The following is a 17433-nucleotide window of genomic DNA, read 5'->3' on the forward strand; positions in this document are numbered from 1 at the left end:
ACATTAATTGACTATCTCATTTACAATTTAGAAACTCCAAGCTCTTGATCCATGAAGAGGTCTTGAACTTTCCTGCCAACATCATGGCCCAAGGTAAGGTCTTGAACTTTTCTGTTATAGATCATTTTAATGAGGATAAGATCTGATCGTCCGTCCTAAAACAGGTGAATGATTGTTAACACAACAGGCTTGTACTTCACATCTGTATAGGATTACTAGTTAAATCATTTCTTGAAACATGATGATTACACCAGGAGTAAGCATATGAGAATTGTTCTTACTTTGATGAACTAATTCAAATCAAATTAGATGTTCTCTCCTTTCACTTAAAAACTAAAAAAAAAGAAACTCCTCCTCTCAAATAACTCATATCAGATACACCTCGAAGAACGCAAATCTGGTAAGGCTCTTACCTTGTGGTGAGCTTTTACCTTGTAATAAGGTTGGATTTAGGTCAAATTCAATTCAATTTTCAGCAAAAACTTTTGACAAGCTACCTTTCAACCAGGAAATTCACCCCAATCAACATTATTAAATGATTCTAAGCATTGATTTGGTATTTGGCAAAATTCCCTTCCCTATGCCATGTGGTGTGTAGGGATTTGTTTGGTTCCACTGTCGATTATGCAAATAGGCAGCTGGTGGTTTCCTGAACTAGGGGTGCAGCTCAGGTTGGGTTCGACCCCAAAAAAAAGACGGGCCGGGTCGGGTTGAGTTCAGATCTGGTTCAGGTTGAGGGTTTGGGCAGCCTGACCTGAGTGAAACTCAACTTTTTTAATGATTTTTTTTATAAGCTTAAAAAATCGGGTCGGGTCGAGGTCGGGTCACCCGACCCTCATTGAGTTGGAATTCGGGTCAGGTTCGGATTGGAAAAATGTGTTCCTCATGTCGGGTCGGGTTGCACCCTTAGATTCCTCACTAGCACGCGAGATTAGGGCGGACCACAAATTCAAGTGGCATTGTGGGCCACGATTATTTCCCCTGTAATTACAGAAATGCCCCTACTTCCCACTCAGCAACCTTATCTCCGTCTCTTTCCGACTTTCCCTACTTCATTCCTCACTAGCACGCGAGATTAGGGCGGACCACAGATTCAAGTGGCATTGTGGGCCACGATTATTTCCCCTGTAATTACAGAAATGCCCCTACTTCCCACTCAGCAACCTTATCTCCGTCTCTTTCCGACTTTCCCTACTTCATTCCCAGCTCTATCTTCCCAAAAATGAAAATATCTCATAATCTTCAATTTCAAAGAAGATTCAATTGAAACGAATGACCTACAGAAGAAGAGAAGAAAAAGAAAAGAAATCTGAGCACCAAACATGCCTACACTTTCCACATCTTTAGATCCCCACTTTTTATCAATAAATTCCTCCTTTCAGAGAAGCCCTTTTTTCTCTTCGCCTCTCAAATTCCCCTCTACTAGATTCACTGTTTTTTGCAACTCCACCAAAACCTCTCCAAAATCCCAACCATTTTTAGACCAAAACCCACCAAACCCATCTCTCTCTGACCAGCTTAAACCCCTCTCTCTCACTCTCCTTTCTGATAAAAAAGAAAACCCAAAACCCAATCTCCTTTCCAAACCCAAATCCACTTGGGTCAATCCCTCCAAGCCCAAACACTCAGTCCTCTCTCTCCAACGCCATAAACGCTCTACTTATTCTTACAACCCACAACTCAAAGACCTCAAACTCTTCTCAAAGAAACTCAATGACTCTGAACTTTCAGAATCTGCCTTTTTAGATACCCTCAAAGAGCTACAACCCCCACCCACTAGAGAAAATGCACTTCTTATTCTCAATAGCTTAAAGCCATGGCAAAAAACCCATCTCTTCTTTAAATGGATTGAGACCCAGAACTTTTTTCCCATTGAAACTATATTCTACAATGTCACTATGAAGTCTCTAAGGCATGGGAGGCAATTTGAGCTCATTGAAGGCCTTGCCAATGAGATGATACAGAAAGGTATTGAACTTGACAATGTTACTTACTCTACTATCATTTCTTGTGCTAAAAGGTGTAATCTTTTTGACAAAGCTGTTGAGTGGTTTGAGAGAATGTATAAGACTGGTTTGATGCCTGATGATATCACTTACTCTGCTGTTTTAGATGTTTATGCTAAATTGGGTAAGGTAGAGGAGGTTTTGAGCTTATATGATAGGGGTAGAGCAACTGGGTGGAGGCCTGATGCTATCACATTTTCTGTTTTGGGGAAAATGTTTGGGGAGGCTGGTGATTATGATGGTATTAGGTATGTTTTGCAAGAAATGAAGGGTCTTGGTGTTGAGCCCAATTTGATTGTTTATAACATATTGTTAGAAGCAATGGGTAAGGCTGGAAAGCCTGGTCTAGCAAGGAGCCTTTTCGAGGAAATGGTTTCAGCGGGTGTAACGCCGAATGAGAAAACCCTAACTGCTTTGGTTAAGATTTATGGTAAGGCCAGATGGGGTAGGGATGCTTTGGCGCTTTGGGAGAGGATGAGATCGAATAAGTGGCCGATGGATTTCATTCTTTATAATACATTGTTGAGTATGTGTGCTGATCTTGGATTAGAGGAGGAGGCTGAGAGGCTTTTCGTGGATATGAAGAGTTCAGAGCATTGTACTCCGGATAGTTGGAGCTATACAGCAATGCTTAACATTTATGGGAGTGGAGGGAAGGTTGACAAGGCGATGGAGTTGTTTGAGGAGTTGTTAGGGTCAGGAGTTAAGCTCAATGTGATGAGTTGCACATGTTTAATTCAATGTTTAGGGAGAGCCAAGAGGATTGATGATGTGGTTAGAGTGTTTGGGATCTCGATTGAGAGAGGGATCAAACCCGATGATCGGCTTTGCGGGTGTTTGCTCTCTGTTGTGACATTTTGTGAGGAAAGCGAGGTGGATAAGGTTCTTGATTGCCTGGAGAAGGCTAGTCCTAGGTTGGTTGGGTTTGTTAAAATGCTTGGGAAAGAGCAAGTTAGCTTTGATATGGTTAAAGAAGAATTTAGAGGGATACTTAATGAAGCCGTGGTTGAGGTGCGAAGACCCTTTTGCAATTGCTTGATAGATGTATGTCGAAACCAGCATCTTCCTGAGAGGGCTCATGAGCTGCTATATTTGGGTTCCCTTTATGGCTTGTATCCTGGTTTGCACACCAAAAATTCCGATGAATGGTCATTGAACCTTAGGTCTCTCTCAGTCGGCGCAGCTCATACTGCATTTCAAGAGTGGATGCAGACTCTTTCTAAAGCTGTTGAACGTCGAGACTCATTGCCCTTGTTATTTTCTGTTTATACCGGTACTGGAACTCACAAGTACTCCCATGGGCTGGCCAGTGCTTTCGCATCACATTTGAATAAACTCGCCGCACCATTTCAGCAGAAAGAAGAGAGAGCTGGTTGTTTTGTTGCTACTCAGGAAGATTTGATCTCTTGGATGCAATCAAGAGCTTCATCTACTGTTGTGGCTCCATAAAAGATCAATTAAGAAGAGGATAATTGTTGTTTAATCAATGGTAAAACATATTGGTTATTTTTGTTGTTCCTGCATTGTAAAATTAATCTTAAGTTAATTGCAAGTTACATCTTATTTGCGTTACAATTGTTATGTTGGTATGGTGATGTTTATTTAAATTCTCCTCCTTAGTTTCATTCAGTTTCAGTTTGGAAGTCTGTCTATGTACGAGCTATGAAGAACAAGGTGGTTTCATTCTAACAAATTGGTCTTTGGGTAGTCTGAATGAATGATCTATTCTAAAGGAGGTGATGTCATTCTCACAAACATGTTTAATGTTTTGCGCTTTGCGCAGAAAATTAAATTGGCCTATTTGTAAGACACTAATCTTGGATCATGTATTAAAATGGAACTTGTCCATCAGAAAATTAAATTGGCTTAATTTGCGGGCTTGATCAAATAAATTCATTGAGCGGTTGGAGGATAACCCAGTTCGATTACAGCATTTTAGGAGATCCGTCAATATTGAGGCTGATCATTTAGCTAGAGGCGGTTTGATGATCATGACCAGAATGGATCTATTTGATCATCTTCCACTTTGAGCTCTTTTGTATTTGTGGTTCTTCTTGTGTTACTTCTATGTTAGTTTTGTTTGCTCATTTGGTTTGTATCCGACCACCTCGGTTCTGTGGTTTCTTCACTTTGCTATAATAAATTGCTTTGCCATTGGGAAAAAAGAAAAAGAAAATTAAATTGGCCCATTTGTAAGACAATAATCTCGGATTAGGTAGTACACTGGAACTTGCAAATAGAAAAGCTAAAGGGCGCATCACTGGTTTATTCATAGAAAATTAAAATCTTCAAAACCATCATGTGGAGGGACAGTACGCCCTCCTTGAACATGTTTTTTCTGCCAAGATAAGATTTGTTGTAGTATGGCAATTTGTTCTTGGTTGTTTTTTCATGGGCAATCTTTGGTTTTTCTCTCTTAATCTGCGAGATAATACATATATGCGAGCTTCTTTCAACACCCTTTTGTTAGCGTTTACTGTCGAAGATGATGAGATTCCACTGGAGTCCTGATAAAAAATCTCCACTTTTTATAGATTGCTTTGGTGAAATTACCACCTACAGATTACCGAAGCTCATTGTCCCCTTGATACACATTTTCCTTTGAAGAATAAAACAGAGAAAAACCATTCAAAAAAAAAAAACAGAGAAAAAAATCAATAAAAAATAAAACCATATGGCAGAGCGTCTACCTCTCTGTACTCCAACAACAAAACTTAATTTTTTTCCCCAAAAGAGCTCTTCCCAGCAAACCATCTGCTCATTCTATTTTTCATTCTGAACATCCACACTGAAAGCAATTTGCCTTTGGTTCCCTCAGCATATTTGTTACATGTGAACATTGGTCTGTTGATACTTGTGCTTGATGAGATAAAATTATCCTTATGAGACCCATGAAAAATGGGTTATTGCTGAGGCTTGGCCTTCCACTCAATCTAAGATGCATTGCCGGCAAGCCATAGTCACTTGTATGTTATTTGAAGTATTTCATCAGTACTTTCCTGAGGACTTGACTTCCAAATTCCTCCTTCAAGAGAAATGACCATAAAAATGAAGTCCTTGTCAAGAGTGAATGCAGTTAGGGTCCGTTTGGATGCGGAGAAGATTTTGATTTGGATTTCTCACATTTGCAGCCCTTTTTGGGTTGTGATTTGGATCCGGATCAAATCCTTGGATTTCCAAATCAGCGACTGACAGTGAAAAAAATCAGATTTCTAAATATGCTGTGGAAATGAGTAATTAGAAATCCACAGATCTGGCAGTTTCCTTCACCCTCTTTGCTCCTCAACAACTCCCCTCCAGTAGGAAGTACCCCCTTCCCTCTTTGTCTCCCTCAACATGAGCTGGCAGATCTACTCATTTTGTATTCAAAACTCAATTCAAAATCCAAATACAAAATATGAGGTATCCAAACGGGCCCTTAAGGTAAACCCAAATCCTCTTTTTCTTTGGAAGAACAATAAATTTGTCTAACAATCAAATAATGAACTGCCTCTGCCATCCTTCCGAGAAATGGCTTGTTTTAATTGACATTGCTCCTGGTGCACTTGAGGTATGCCCGTCATTACGTTCTGTAAATTTTATATCTGCGTTGTGCTATTTTTGTTATTTCTTTCTATTGGGTTTGTTGTTGAAGTAACACTTGCGAGCAATTCATGGGATTTTTTATGCTTAGAAGCTAGAACTTGTCAAGGAGAATATGCAGCTGTTTTCTGTAGATCAGCAATGTAGCCAAGCTTTGGAACCACATGTTATAGCTTTGCACTGTTTAAAATGAGTATTGTAATTTCTGTTCTTATTCAAAATCATGTGTCAACCCCTTCCTATTGCTTGTTCCTTGCCATTGTGTGCTCCTGAAATCCTTTACCATCACTTGTCTCCATGCAGACTGTAGGACATGAAAATCCTTCCATTCTTATTTGCTTTACATCGAAGACCATGAATGTTTTTCAAATTATTACTAAATTGGTTAAGGCTTTGTTATGCAACCTCGAGGTCACAGGTTCAATCCCAGCTTACCCACCCAAGAAAATCTTCTTAAATTAGCAGTTTAACTACAATATATATTTTATATCGGAAGTCCAAAACTTGTAGAACATGATGATAACTATAAGCATGCATAGAAATTTGTGGTTTCTTTATGTTGACTTTTTCACTACCTTTTCTTACCACACAACTTCCTTTTCTTACTCCACAAAAATTCTGTGACTTTTTCACAAAGCTTACTTTTATTTGTTTCTCTTACCTTCTGAATTTCATAATTGCTTTCAGATTTTAAATTTAACGGTTGTTATTGTACATGGGTATAATGAAATTTGAAGATTTATTAATGCAGAGGGTGAAGAGCAGAAGAAAACACTCGATCTTGAAGAGATGAGATCTTATGGTAGCCATGGGTGGATATATTTGTACAAGAAATGATGAATGCATTGGATCTTAGAGACTTTCGAACGAAGTGCTATTTCCCATTTCAGGGAATTGGAGGAGTTAGTTTGAATTGTTCTGTTTAATTAATGTGCTTTTACACACCTGGCTTCTTCTTTTCTTATTGGCTGGTAATATCTTGCTTTTGTTAATGTGTAGTAGGAAATGGCCTCAGTAAAAGAGCACTTGGAAATATTATTAGAGGACAACCATATCTTGAAAAGAGCTGTTCCCATTAAGCAGGAGTGTAATTTGGAACAAAAGGAGAAGTTGAATGAAGTACAACAGCTGAAGCATGTGCTAAACCAGTACCAAGAATTAGTTAGCATTTTGGAGGTAACTAATACCCATCTTTCTCTATTCCTGTTAGTTGCTGAGTCAAATTTTGATTTCTTGTGACTGCTTTCTTTCCTCTCTGTCATCCCACTCTTTGTAGATTCAAAGATATTTTTTCGAGGTTGAAGACGGTGATCTTCACCTTCTTCCCTAATATGTCCACTGCATCACATCTAAAGTTGTTGAATCTTCTGAAAATCATTACAAAGCATTACTAAATGATGTTTTATTTTTCCATAGAAATGCTCAAGAAAGGTTGTAGAAGATGTTAATGAGAGGATTTTCTATGTCGAATATTCCAAATAACAATTCACAAATTTATTGTAACTCATCTTTCTTGCCCCCAGCATTTATATTTTACAAGGTGAGGCAATTGAAATTGATTTTCAATTCTCTCCCTAGAACAGAAGGCGTGGACCTCTGTTTGATCTCTGTATTAGTATCCTGTTTCCTTACATTGGGACTGGGACACATCCATCAAAGATTCAAAATGCAATTTCAAATAAAATTGAATTATTGTAGGGAGATGATAAATTCGCACCCCTTTAACGTGATTTGACGTAAAAAAGTATCAAAAAGTCTATTCACGTTGACATCAAATCAAGTTAAAAGGGTGCGACTTATCCTAGAGGGGTGCGAATTTATAATCGCCCTTATTGTATTAAGTATTAACTACTATAGATATTCTAAACTGAAGGGCGCCCTTGTAGAAATGGGGTTAAAGGGCGCTCTGCAAGGAGCAGTTGTGCCTTTATAATGGCTAAAAATCAATGTGTATTAAATGCATAACCGCCCCTTCACCCAATGGGGGCGTCCTTTCACTCCGTTACTGTGAAGGCGCCCTTCAGTTTAGAATACCCCTAACTACTAATGCAGTATGCATGTCAGTATATTATCCAAAGTGTTCTTCCAGTGGGCCTCGTTATGGGACTATGGCCCCAAATTCACATTGACTGAATGATCCAACCTCTCTTACTGGATGAATTTTCAGGCTACAAATAAATCATGCCAATGAAGGCAAAAGAAAGAAAAGCTTTGCCAATGAGTTAGGTTCAACAGGTACATGGAGGGTGATTTTTTGTCGCTCACCCATCGTTTACTAGCTCAAGTCAGACTTTCTTTTACCTAATCAAGTTCATGTCTGAGTCCAATTTCTGCCCTATAAAGTAAGTCAAAATTCTTTTGACTCAAGTTTATTTGTGATGCTTTTATGACTCAGCGATTCATTAAGAATTTTTCAAGCAAAATGAAATGCCCTAGTCACATCGCAGTGGAGATACTGTCCATGGCTACAAAAACAAAAAGGATTACAAACATCAAGTAACATTTCTTAATGAAACCATAAATGAAGCTTGATGGGTCAAGATTCTAAGATCATTCCATCTAGATGTTCTCAATGGCATTTGTTTGAACTTATGGTCGCTGAGAGTCTGAGACAACGTATCTGATCATGTAAATCAGGCATAAAGGTCGTATCACAAATTTTGGGGTTTACTAGGTGTTTTGACGGGTTTTGATGAGCCACATCATCAACTAGCTAGTGATGTTTGGTTGCATGTTTTGATTCAAACTACTAGGAGACTACTTGTCTTGTCTCTCCCTATGTGACATAACTTTTGTCTCCCACCAAAGTACTTGAAAATATGTGGTTATTTTGCTTGTAGAGTTTTGGGATTTAAAACTTCTCTCTCTCTCTCTCTTCTATCTATTGGTAATTACACCCCTATCGCCCCCTTGTTTTGATTATAACACTCCACACCAGAAAACTACTTTAGCTGACAACCAAACACTACTTATCGCTGTTCTAGAAGAGCTAAACTACTTCATTGTTATTACATCTGTTTACTACTACATTTCTACTTCACTGCTATTCTACAAGGAAACTACGAGGCAACTACATGTAACACCCAAATTGGCCATCAAGACATTGTATTGCTGTATTACAAATCAAATGGTCATCCACTGTTCATTAATAAGAAACATACCAATATCTTTATAGTCGTTCAAAGGTCATATGGATCAAAGTGATCCGACCGGTCTGGCAATTTTATAGCCGTTGGGGGCACAACGGCTAGTTCCAAAATTAACCAGTATTTACCAAAATGCCCCTGTAACGGCTAATTTTGGACGGATCCATAATTCATTCCACATATAAGAAATGTTGATTGATTCAGATTGAGTCTGAAAATGGAATGGACATAGCCTCAGATTCATTCTGTTAAGACAGACTTAGCAATCTGATTAGAAGACTTTTGCCCATTGATTGTGGACCACTAGAATGCTGCACTATACAAAACATAATTGTCATTCACCAATAATCCATACAAGAACAACTTCCATTCTTGAAATGATGGAATCGATACCGATCTCTTAAAACTATCTCTCTGTTATAGAGAGTAGAAATAAGCTTAGCGGCGGAATGGCAATCACCACAGACCCGGAGGTTCTTCACAATTCTAATGGGTGCACGTGGACCTGTACTTATAAGCCCAAAAGCAATTGCCAACTTCTCGCTATGGAGATTCAGTGCTTGCTCTTTCGCTTCTTCTTCTTCTACATCCTGCAATACCTGTGACCTATTTGGCTCAAAACCTACTGATTTCAATCTCCCCGCAATCTCTTCCAACTTTGAATAGATCTTGACCGATAGAGGGTGAGATATATCTCCCACTAGGAACTCGTGAATGACACCATCAACCTCGATAGAACTACAACCGGGCTCTTTCTTGAGCCCGATATCTTTCATCATCTTCCTTAGCCTTGTAACATCATCCCATTTTCCGCGCTTGGCAAATATATTCGACAAAAGCACATAAGCCCCATCGTTCCTAGGCTCCAATTCGAGTAGCCGGTTACAAGCATGTTCGCCTAGCTCGAGGTTTCCATGGATCGTACAAGCTCCAAGCAAGGCCCCCCATACAGAAGCGAGTGGCGGTATCGTCATTTTCTCTATCAACTCGAGAGCTTCTTCTAATCGGCCGGCACGACCAAGTATATCCACCATGCATCCATAATGCTCGGCCTTAGGGGCGATCCCATATATTGGAAGCATTTGACTAAAATAGAGTTTGCCCATTTCGACTAATCCAGCATGGCTACAAGCACACAATACATTAGTGAAAGTAACATCATTGGGACTAACCGTATCTTTTTGCATTTGCAAGAAGAGATCAATAGCAGCCTCCCCTCGCCCGTGCATCGCTAACCCAGCAATCATTGCACTCCATACAAACACATCTTTCTTCCGGGCAGATTGAAAAATCTCGAGCGCCTTCTCTAGATCCCCACACTTGGAGTACATGTCAATAAGTGAAGTTATGAGATGAAAATTCAACCTGAAATTATGCTTCTTTATGTAAGTGTGGATCCACTGACCCAAATCCATTGCACCCAATTGGGAACAAGCTGAGAGCACGCTAACAAGTGTGACATGGTCGGGTTTCGAATCACCAAGCTGGAGCTCATTAAAGAGTGCCAGAGCTTCCTTTGGCTGGCCACTCTGTTCATACGCAGATATCAAAGCATTCCATGAAGCAATATCTCGACTAGGTATTGCATCAAAAAAATGCCGAGCAGCGGTGAAGTCCCCTGATTTCGCATAACAAACAAGCATTGTCGTCCACGATACAGAATCTCTCGCAAGCATTTTATCAAACATATTATGGGCATCTTCCAAACTCCCACACTTTGTGTACATATCTAGAATTGCATTACTCAAAATCAACTCTGTCCTTATCTCATTTCTCACAATGTAACAGTGAACCCACCTCCCAAATTCCAAGTCCCCGGTCTTTGCACAAGCCGAAAGAACACTCACCATTGTCACGTCATTCGGCTTCATATTTTCCGCCTCCATTTCTCGGAACAAATCCAACGCTGCCTCAGGGCGGTCCCCCTGTGCAAAAGCAGTAATCACAGAATTCCATGAAACGACATCTCTATGAGGAATTTTCACAAACACCTTGTAAGCAAGATCCAGGCTCAAGCAAGAAGCATAGAAATGAATGAGAGAATTGAGAATGAAAACGTCAGAATGGAGCCCAGTTTTAACCGCCATACCGTGAACAACTTTGCCCTCTTTTAGAGCAGAGAGCTCGGAAGCAGCTTTGATCAGAAAAGGAAAAGTGAATTTGTTGGGAGAGTGAAGGCCTTGGTTTAGCATTTGGGAGAAGAGGAAGAAGCTCTGTTTGGGGTCAGGCCCGGACGCGTGAGCACGAATGAGAGTGTTATAAGAATATATGTTTGGGTGAGGAATTTGGTCGAACAGTTTGTGGGCGTACTCGATGTTTTTGGTGGGAGATAGAGCAGACGTGGTAAGGAGTCTGCTCGCGGAATAGGGGTGAAAAAATAGGCCCAGACGGAGCATGTGAGCATGGATTTGCTTGAGTTGCATCATTTGGGTGCATTTATCAAGCAAGGAAAGTGCGGGGTGGTCCGAAAAGTTTCGGATTTTGTCTTCATAGTTATTGTTGTTGTTGATGTTAATGCCGCTGATATTCGTTTTAGAGTGGAGTTTTGGGTAAGGATGGTCGTGTTGGAAAGAAATTGGTGGGATATGAATCGTTGCCATAATCTCTCTCTCTCTCTCTCTCTCTCTCTCTCTCTCTCTCTCTCTCTCGTTGAGAGGAGAGAATTTTTGAAGGAAATATGCAGAAATCTATTCTGAGAATGAAATAGGTGGTGGAGCCCTGTTTTTCATGGCTTCAGGGAGCAAGGGAAGTGATATATTTGCCCCTTTTCTTTCTCGGGCCACCCACATCTAGTGTATTTATGACCAATCTTTTTACACTGTAAGGGGTAGCCTGGACCAATCATTTTCAGAAGTTGTTGAATCTTCTGAAAATCATTACAAAGCATTACTAAATGATGTTTTATTTTTCCATAGAAATGGTCAAGAAAGGTTGTAGAAGATGTTAATGAGAGGATTTTCTATGTCGAATATTCCAAATAACAATTCACAAATTTATTGTAACTCATATTTCTTGGCCCCAGCATTTATATTTTACAAATTATCACAAAACTAGGAAGTTGGGTGATTCTCAAAAAACTCAAAAAGGGAAATCCTTGGACATTTATTGTGCCATCTCTAACCCCTTTTGTTTGTCCCGTCTGCTATGTTTGGATGCCGGTAATTCGTTGGGGGATCTATATCCCAGTGGTCAAAGGGAGGATTAAAGGGAAGATCTAAAGCAGATCAGTCAACGGGGGGGTTAGGGGTGGAAGAAAGAAACGTTGTTTGGTTTGTCTTGCAAATATTGGGGGAATTTGGGGTAAGGGCAAAAAGATCTCCCCAAGATCTTCTCCAAAAATTTGATCGATTTGAAGAAATTTGGAGATAAGATCTTAAGTGTGCCACATCACCCAACAACGCTAGTGGTCAAAGACCTTAAAAGGCAACCAAACAATCTCAAGAAGATCTCAAGAAGATGTTCTCCTCTCAATCTCCTTAAAAATAAGCAACCAAACAGAGCAGTATGGAACTTATTTTTCTTCCTCATTATGATCTAGTTCCTGTTGGTGAGGCAATTGAAATTGATTTTCAATTCTCTCCCTAGAAAAATCCGTCAATTTCACCATCTTCTTTATTTTCTAAATGGGATCCCGTTTTAGAAGTGTTTTCCATTTCATTGAAAGGATGTAACAATTCAAACGATCCTCTCAATATCAAAGAAAAAAAAAACAGAGAAAATAATGGTTTAAAATGGAAAAGGATGTTACAATTCAAAATATCCTCTCAATAGCAAAAAAAAAAAAAAAAGGTTTATAAAGTGTCGTGTTCCGTTATCAAAACAAAGAGCGTGGATATCAGTTTTGTTTTTTTAAAGCAAGCATAATTGTATTTCTAAAAAAATGATATTTGATGATTTCTAATAACAAATATGGTCAACTTCATAAACTGGTAGGCTAGATCTCGTGCATTTGGTGTTAAAACTAGGATCATGGGATTAATAATGTTTACAATAGATCAGATCAAATCAACCTTATCTTTCTACTAATCTAAATGGATCAACAAAAGTAAAGAGGGATTAAGAGCTTATCTTGATCGGTCATGACGGTGATTGATGGGTTGGATCTTTTACTGCCTGGTCGACCTAATCTTGGAGGGAGAAGATTAGGAGTGCAACTTGGGTCGTGTTCAACACAAAAAAGAGTCAGGTAGGGTCGGCTTCTGGTTGAGTTTTCCCAACCCGTGCTGAGTTCTGTTCTGGTTCAGGTTGAGGGTTTGGGAAACCCGACCCGAGTTCAACCCTACATTTAAAATAAATAAATTCTAATCTTAAAAATTTGGGTTGGGTCAGGTTGAACTCGGGTAGGGTCGGGTTGGAAAAAAGGGTCCCTCGGTTTGGGTCGGGTTGGCCACAGCCTGCCCCAATCTGACAAGAGTTGCACCCCTAGAGAAGATCTCTTTTTAGTCAGTTAGTTAGATGACAGCAGAGATCAACCTCTTATTTTTTAGAAAAAGACCTCCTAGAGTTTCATTGAGTTACCTTTATACCATTTAATTTGGCTAATAATATCTCTAGTAATTTGACACTTAATTTCATTCATCAATCTAGACCATCGATCTTAAGTAGACCAATGATTGCTCACATAGGATCTTACATTTGGTAGTCGACATGCCAAACAATATCTTGTCTCAATATGTCTCGGGTCGAAATTATATTTGTATTTTGTTGTCACCCACAAGTTATTGGATATAATAGAGACGACGACGAAGAAGACGACGACGATGTTATGGTTTTTTAGGGCGCCTGTGCATCTTTGTTTTGTTGAGCCTTCGTTTTCTTTGCCTGAGAGACGGTCATCTCAAGTGTTAGACTTGCCCTCCTCACTTCCTTCTTGAAACGAATTCCACATGCATTGCAGAGTGACTGATGATAGAGTTCCATTAGTCTAATCCATGCTTAAAAACATATATAGCATCTATAAATCGTGATACATAGGTGGCAAGTTAAATGATATTAGAAAAAAAGAAGTTCAGGTGACATTTATTGAATTTCATATATAGCAAATGGGTGAAGAATTAGAAACAGACTTTGTTGAAAATTTTCTATAAATCATATGAACAACTTTATAATCTTAATGTTTTTGTTGTTAACATTACCTTAGCCCCCTTGGGTCCGTTCCTCCACAGAGGTGTTTCTGTGGTCCCACACGTCCAACACTTCCTCGGTGCACCCTCTGCATGACCACCTTTTTTCCAAGAAAGTGTTTGTATGGATTTCACACTCGTTGAAGAAGAGAAACCAAGAGAAAGGGTGCAATCCACCTCACTAGAATGTTCATCATCGAAGCCTTCCCCAACTCTCCAAAGGAGATCTCTCTCTTTTGCATTAGAAATCTCCCCACAACTTTCTTTGCAGGAATGGAGTGGAAGAAACTCCATTACTAGAAGTGAAGAAAAGAAAAATCTCTCTTCAGAGAGATAAGAGAGAAAGAGAGAGGCTATTTATCTGAATGAGTTAACGGGGGTGAACATAAGGTTTAAGTGGCTCAGATTCCTAGTCATTATATTGTTGGATTTTGCATGAACTGAGAGTCAAGAGACGAGAAGACTCTGCCATATTTGCTTTCCCGACGTTGGAGGCGTATACACTGAAATTTGGTGTGTGCACCATTCAACCCTGTTGTGTTGTAGGTGTTCTATGCCTATGGGTCCTGGTGCATACACTGAAGATTGGGTGAATGTACTATATACTCCGGAACATTTTACTAGGATGGCTTTATGACAGATACAGGTCGGTCCCACATAGGAGAGAGTCTTTATTTGTAAATGGGGATTTGAGCATAGCGAGTTGACACGTGTTTTGAGGCAGAGAACGAGTCGTTTGACTCTTGACTCGGGAACTCTCCATGGTTTGTTACCTCTCGAGCCCAACGCAGTATGGTATTTGCCCTTGGGATCAGCCACAGGATAACATAACTCACTTCTGGCAAAGACCAAATTACTCAAAAATCTCCCCACTTTCCCAGAAGAGAAAAGGGATGCATGAAAGCTCTGTGAAATAATTTCTTGGAGTGAAAAGATCTTCTATAAGGAAGTTCTGGTTTGACCTTCAAATTGGTGGGTCCTAATGAAGCCTTGATGGGGTTAGGATCATCCGATCATTGTGGGACCCACGATCTAAATTGCCTTTGGGGCACAACAACATCTTTCTAACTCACATGCTTGCAATCACGGGCAACGTGTCAGAAAAAAAGTCACAGTTCCAACCAACTCAGAATGGCTTCACTTGGTGTCCTTTTCTCCTTGGATGTTAGAATATGTCAGATCCATTGGGATCTAGATCTGACTGTTGGATTGAGTGTGCAGTAGATTAGGTAGTTTGTATAGATTAGTCGTCTAATCTGATTTAATACTTAGGATTTCTATCCTAATCACTTTCCATTGTTACTTAAATCTCTTTCTATCTTTATCCAAGTATTGTTCTATATAAATACTCATTAGGCTTAATTGCATTAAAATATAAGATTAGTGAAATCCCTTCCAATCGATTTGTTGCCATGAATATTGGCGCTATGGATCAACAGTGATATTCCAATGTGCTGAAGTATAAATGATTAAATAACACTATCTCTAACAGCTTAAGCTTTTGGATTAATTGGTTGTTTAACATGGTATCGGGAGCTAGTGCCTCATGGCCGGTCCCGGGTTCAGAACCCCACAACTCCTTGATATTAAAAATTCACATGTACCGCATCTGAGGGGGAGTGTTGAAGTATAAATGATTAAATAACACCATCTCAATGGCTTAAGCTTCTGGACTAATTGGTTGTTTCACATAGTGAGGGCATCAATCATAAGATTTTGATCCTCAAAAACCTTCAAAATTGCAATTGGTATAATTATAAGTCTTTGGTCTAGACTAGTCATGATCCTGAATAACCTTCAAATTTGGTTCTCTACATCTAAATATTGTGCATTCTAAATTCTCCTTTGTCATGCATTATGTGTTCCTACAATTAAAAAGAAACTTTTCTCCATTAATTACTAAGTTGATACGTGACTTGGATTGTATATATGTTTTTTTTTTATGTTGAGGCTTCATGGTAGGACAATTGGGAAACTACCTCACAAGAGTAAAGGAAAGGAGCATCGTATCCCCTCTATGCACCCGTCGTAGGATTCAAGTGCCTATCATGGAGGCATTTGGCATTTACAATTAAAAAATTCCGGCTAACACCATTCTCCGATCGATAGTTAGCCACAAATAAAAAGAATTATATAGTAATTTCCCTTCTAGATAACATTTGTGTTCGAGTTGTTTACAGGCAAACATTGCATGCTTCCATTTACTTTATCTGTTGTGTGTTCATCTCTACTGTTGGTCTAACTACAATTTGATTTGTGGGACCCTACATCTATTTTAAGCCTGGTTTCAAATTTTGGGTTCGGAATGCATTACGGTCCTCACTAAAACCGAAATTTTGGTAATTTCGGGATAATATTAAATAATCATAAAAAATCAAAATTTTTGGGTGAAATCCCTTAAATTTAAGACGAAATTTCGGGGTAAACAAAATTTCGACTGAAATTTCAATAAACGACCGTTTCGGGTATTACTGATTTCAGTTTCAGTCTCGACCGAAACCCAAAAATTCCATACCAAAATTTCGGATTTCAGTCGAAATTTAAAACCATGATTTTAAGTACTCGTGGACATAAGTTTTGCTATTTGTTAATAATTCCTCAAAATATCTTACATATTTCCACTTTCTAACAAAAATGATGTAAGCCATTGCTTTTTTCCTTTTTAAGAACCTCGTTGAGAATGCTCTATCAAAAAAATATTAAACCCATATAAATGGATGGAGTTGGAGAATGTACAGAATGCACTATCGAAAATATAAAACTCTTACGCACGAATGGACGTGGAGAATAAGCTCGGGTGTAGTGTCCTATCTAAAATCACTTTATCATATGCCCACACGGCCACACACATAGGGCTGCAACTCGGGTCGGGCGGGTCGGGATTTGGAGAACCCAATCCTACCCGAGAAATATCTCGGGTCGGGTCGGGTCGGGTTTTTTTTCGGAAAACCCACGATTCCCAAACCCGGCCCTACCCATGATAAATCTCGGGTCAGTTCGGGTCGGGTCGGATTTTTTCACGTTGACGCAATTTTTTAAGGAAAATTCTTGTTTGGCAAGGCAACTCAACTCATAGAAGCAGAAATTACACTCACATTACACTTGAATCAAACAATGATGTAATTACACTCACATCACACTTGAATCAAACAATGCTGTAATTAAACAATGTTGTAATTACAATCAAACAATGCTGAATCAAACACTTGAATCAACTCAACTCATAGAAGCAGAAATTACACTCACATAGAGTAACAGTGGGTGCGTGGGTTTTCACTTTTAACTTTTAACTAACAATAGAAAAAAATGTACATAATATAACTTATGTAACTCGGGTCGGGCCCCTTCAAACCTGGCTCGACTCGAGATTCATGCGACCTTTTGAATGCTCAACCCGGCTCGACCCAAAACCCATGAAATCTGAACCCAACACAGGCTATTTTCGGGTCGGGTCGATGTGGGTCGGGTAAGACCCGGCTCGAGTTGCAGCCCTACACACACACCAAAGCAAAAACATCGACACGTTGATGGGGTTATCCATCCTCGATTAGGCTCATCTACTTTAAGTCATTTTGG

At 39.4% G+C, this 17433-nt stretch overlaps 2 protein-coding genes across 2 annotated transcripts; one reads left to right on the forward strand and one right to left on the reverse strand.

Moving 5' to 3' along the window:
• Positions 1–1226: 1226 nt before the first annotated feature.
• Positions 1227–3631, forward strand: LOC143878693 (pentatricopeptide (PPR) repeat-containing protein). Its single transcript, XM_077380950.1, has one exon. It carries the CDS (start codon positions 1323–1325, stop codon positions 3453–3455), a length of 2133 nt encoding a protein of 710 aa, XP_077237065.1. The 5' UTR covers positions 1227–1322; the 3' UTR covers positions 3456–3631.
• A 5034-nt stretch (positions 3632–8665) lies between these two features.
• OTP81 (Tetratricopeptide repeat (TPR)-like superfamily protein) lies at positions 8666–11644 on the reverse strand. Its single transcript, XM_077380957.1, has one exon. The coding sequence runs from the start codon at positions 11332–11334 to the stop codon at positions 9073–9075; it is 2262 nt and encodes a 753-aa protein (XP_077237072.1). The 5' UTR covers positions 11335–11644; the 3' UTR covers positions 8666–9072.
• Between the last annotated feature and the right edge of the window lie 5789 nt (positions 11645–17433).

The sequence above is a fragment of the Tasmannia lanceolata genome, unplaced genomic scaffold, assembly GCF_043159265.1.
Source record: "Tasmannia lanceolata isolate RefF3 unplaced genomic scaffold, GAP_Taslan_0.1 ptg000002l, whole genome shotgun sequence".
Taxonomy (NCBI): domain Eukaryota; kingdom Viridiplantae; phylum Streptophyta; class Magnoliopsida; order Canellales; family Winteraceae; genus Tasmannia; species Tasmannia lanceolata.

What these genes read in the sequence shown, in the direction of transcription:
- OTP81 (XM_077380957.1), bottom strand. Translation starts at nt 11,334, where the DNA reads ATGGCAACGATTCATATCCCACCAATTTCTTTCCAACACGACCATCCT.
- LOC143878693 (XM_077380950.1), top strand. Translation starts at nt 1,323, where the DNA reads ATGCCTACACTTTCCACATCTTTAGATCCCCACTTTTTATCAATAAAT.